Consider the following 3,373-nt stretch of genomic DNA (forward strand, 5'->3'; position numbering starts at 1 on the left):
GTTTGTAGATTAGCTCATTTTGCACTGAATGCAATGGACATTATGTTGGGTCTTCTGGACAAATGTGTGAGTTTTACCTGTTAACAGTACAGCAGCTCAGTGTAAGGAGGAGCAGCTGCCCACCTGGGCCTCAGTAGCTAAAGTGCATAATCTAGAAAACAGTTTTGCAGCCGTGCACACACAAATTAGTCTGGACTTTCAAAATCTGGCTGCAGAAAATGCAACCATGTGGCTCAGTGATCACGTGGTTCCAAACGCTTGGAATGAAATTGAGGCTGTGGGAATCTTTTGCCTTTTTTCTCTCAATATTTGAGCTAGGTTTTAATCAATAGTCTCCATCTATCACAGCTAAAAGAGATGGGAGTTTTAAAGTGTTCTTTTGTTTCTATTTTAAATGAAACCATTCAAACTCAACAGCACATGACAAACATTTTATTTTGATTTTCATTCAAGCTCATTGGACATCTTAACATTGGAATGTTATAAAAATACATGTTTTCAACCCAAACCAAGCAGCTTAGGTGTCAACACAAACACAAAGACAGATTCTTTATATCTAATCTTTTTTTAGAATGTTAAGATTTTTTTTTTTTTTTTTTTTTTGCAAATGTGAAATAGCCTTGGTGCTCTTTATGCTCAGCTCTGTTTTTTTTTTTTTTTTTTTACAGACTAGCGTCCTTTAAATACCGAGCTGTGCTGCTTGCTTAACCAAAGGCTCCAAGGCACTGAGATCTCGCAGGGGAGAGGACACCCCCACACAATACCACACGTCCCCGGTGTGGTCCACAGGAGCGCTGAAAGACTCAATCTGCACTCCCTCTGAGGTCAACACGCCTAAGCAAAGAACAATCGAGAAGAAAGCACAAGTGTGAATTTAGGTGAGAAGAAGCGCGGGGACATTGCAATTCAAAACTCATAACTCAATGCCTGCTTTCATCTAAATTAGGAACAGTCGTGGATAAACATCAGTGGGGAAGAAAATATCACTTTAAAGTTTGGCTAAAGCACTTATTCTGCAGCAAACACAAACGTCTTCACAATAACGTGGCTGTATTGTCCTTCTTCTCGGCTAAAGTCCAGTTTGTGGTACAGAGGATTAATTTGGCTGCAGTGATATTTATGTCCTTACCAGCCACTGAGGACAGCAGCTGAGGATCCGCAGAGGCCTGGAGAAAGAGCAGATTCCCTCTTAGAGAGATGGGCTGTCTGAACGTGCTGCCATTCAGCTCCAGCAGGACAGGAACCCCTCCTTGAACGGAACCGCTCGCCTTAAAGCTACAGCCATTTGCAGCGATCTCCACTTTACACACACCCTCCGCTGCAGAGTCACAGTGGCTTTGATTTACCTGCAAAAACAGCTCCAATAAAGTTATCTGTAACGTAAGCCTCAAACAAATTGCTGTCGTGTATTTGTACGAATTGGTTTCATACTATGATTCCAGTCTCCTTGGCCAGGCTCAGAATGTTGATGAGATTCGGGCAACCTTCGAATTCACGACTGAGAAGTCCAACAAGTACAGCTGAGGTTAGGTAACCTGTGCAGGACTTCATGCACTCCCCTGGTTTGCAGAAAACAGTCCTCAGTATCATGCAAGGAAGCATTTTAAAGCCAGAATAATCTTAATCTGACCTGTATAACATTAGAGTTTTCTATGATCAGACCACTAGAGGGCGATAAAATAACATCCAAATGTTTTTTTCCTTCTAGCATTTGAACCCCCTCATTTATATGACAAGCTACAGAAACAGGTCAGACCAGACTTTCTTTACCTTGAGTTGTGACTTGAACATGACTAAGTGATTTCTTAGCAGCACAGCAGGACTGAAGCACGGCTCCAACAGCCTGCCCGAGTTTGATCAGCGACTGAGACTCCGGCGAGAAGGTGCTGGCTAAAACCTGAGCATTAACCTGCACAAAGAGGACGCAGACATAATTACTAACATTGACAAGAAAATGGTCATTCAACAGAACCCAGTTAATACAATTGATAAATAAAGTTGATTGTTAAAAAGGGTGCGTGATTAAAAAAAAAGAAGTTAAAACAATAGATGAGGACGTACTGCTCCAACTAGATTCTTGCCCTTCACCATGTCCACAATCTGCACGGCTATGTCCTCCCCACAGCGAGCCTGAGCCTCCCTCGTACTGGCTCCCAGGTGAGGACAGCTGATGACATTTGGATGGTCCACCAGACTGCGGTTCGTAGGTGGTTCCTGTAGCCAGAAACACGTATAACTAATCTACTAATTCTGATTCAAAACCACGCTGAAAACAGCACAGCAACCATCGAAACAGAAATACACAGGAATGATCTATGCTAACAAGGTGAGAAATGTGCCGCCATCTTAGTAGGTGCTGCTTGGTGTCCAAACCATGGTTATGTGTGTAACAATGGGTTTCAAATATAAACAGCACACAGTGACGTGTATCTCACTCAGCTCTGTCAACAGATTTTTTTTCAGAGACAGCAAAASTGCAGATATTTGAGAAACATCTGGTGATTTTACCTCAACGAAGACGTCAAGTCCGGCACCGCCACACTGTCCAGACTCCAAAGCTCTGAGGAGAGCATCTTCATCAATGATGCCCCCTCTGGCGCAGTTCACCACCTTCACTCCTTTCTTACACTTGGCAAACGTTTCATCGTTGAGCAGCCCTTGAGAGAAAGCACACATGAAAAGRCRAATTCCACRASAGGAGCCGACAGCTTGTTTCTGTTGCTGGTGTTCAGTGAGGACGGTGAAGCTCACCGGCTGTGGAGGGCATTARAGGAGTGTGAACAGTGATGTAGTCGCACTGTGGCCAGAGCTGCTCCAGAGACATCTGCTCCACCCCCCAGCTGGCTGACACCTCAGGTGGAGTGATTGGATCGTAACCAATTGTCTGACAGGAGGATAAAATCATACTTTAGCTTTAGCATTTTGTGCGTGGTTAGCCTCTAATAGCTGTGTTACGGACCCCTTCAGGGGTGCACAAACACACGTCAGTATTTAATGCTGGTTGATGGAATAAAAATAATAAATAATTCTATTTAACAATCTAACTAAACTTGACCTGTGTGGTTCCATGTGCAGTGGTTTCTGACAGAATGAATCTAGATAGCTAAAGTTGGCAGCAGATACCCTGCTTCTGATAGTCTGTAACAAGGTTGTAATAGTTTTGGATTTTTCATTATAGTTTAGTTTTATTTCATTGTGACTTTTTTCTTTTTATTCAGTTAGTTTTAAAGGGGACCTATTATGCAAAATTCACTTTTTAAAGTTTTTTTTACTCAACTTTGGGTATGTACTTCTTAAAAAAACAGTCCTAGGACCAAAAAAATGCACCCAGGTGCATACAGTGGGGAAAATAAGTATTTAGTCAGTCACCAAT

The 3,373-nt window shown here is 42.4% G+C and overlaps 1 protein-coding gene across 1 annotated transcript in view; it reads right to left on the minus strand.

Moving 5' to 3' along the window:
- Positions 1-410: 410 nt before the first annotated feature.
- phgdh (phosphoglycerate dehydrogenase) overlaps positions 411-3,373 on the minus strand; it is a gene marked incomplete at its 5' end in the record, with an annotated part of 5,922 nt that continues 2,959 nt past the window's right edge. Inside the window, 8 exon segments of the mRNA XM_014001453.1 lie at positions 411-593; positions 665-834; positions 1,130-1,346; positions 1,432-1,559; positions 1,771-1,909; positions 2,062-2,214; positions 2,509-2,657; positions 2,752-2,884. Of these exon segments, the coding sequence (XP_013856907.1) occupies positions 680-834; positions 1,130-1,346; positions 1,432-1,559; positions 1,771-1,909; positions 2,062-2,214; positions 2,509-2,657; positions 2,752-2,884 (1,074 nt within the window).

The sequence above is a fragment of the Austrofundulus limnaeus genome, unplaced genomic scaffold, assembly GCF_001266775.1.
Source record: "Austrofundulus limnaeus strain Quisiro unplaced genomic scaffold, Austrofundulus_limnaeus-1.0 Scaffold9, whole genome shotgun sequence".
Taxonomy (NCBI): domain Eukaryota; kingdom Metazoa; phylum Chordata; class Actinopteri; order Cyprinodontiformes; family Rivulidae; genus Austrofundulus; species Austrofundulus limnaeus.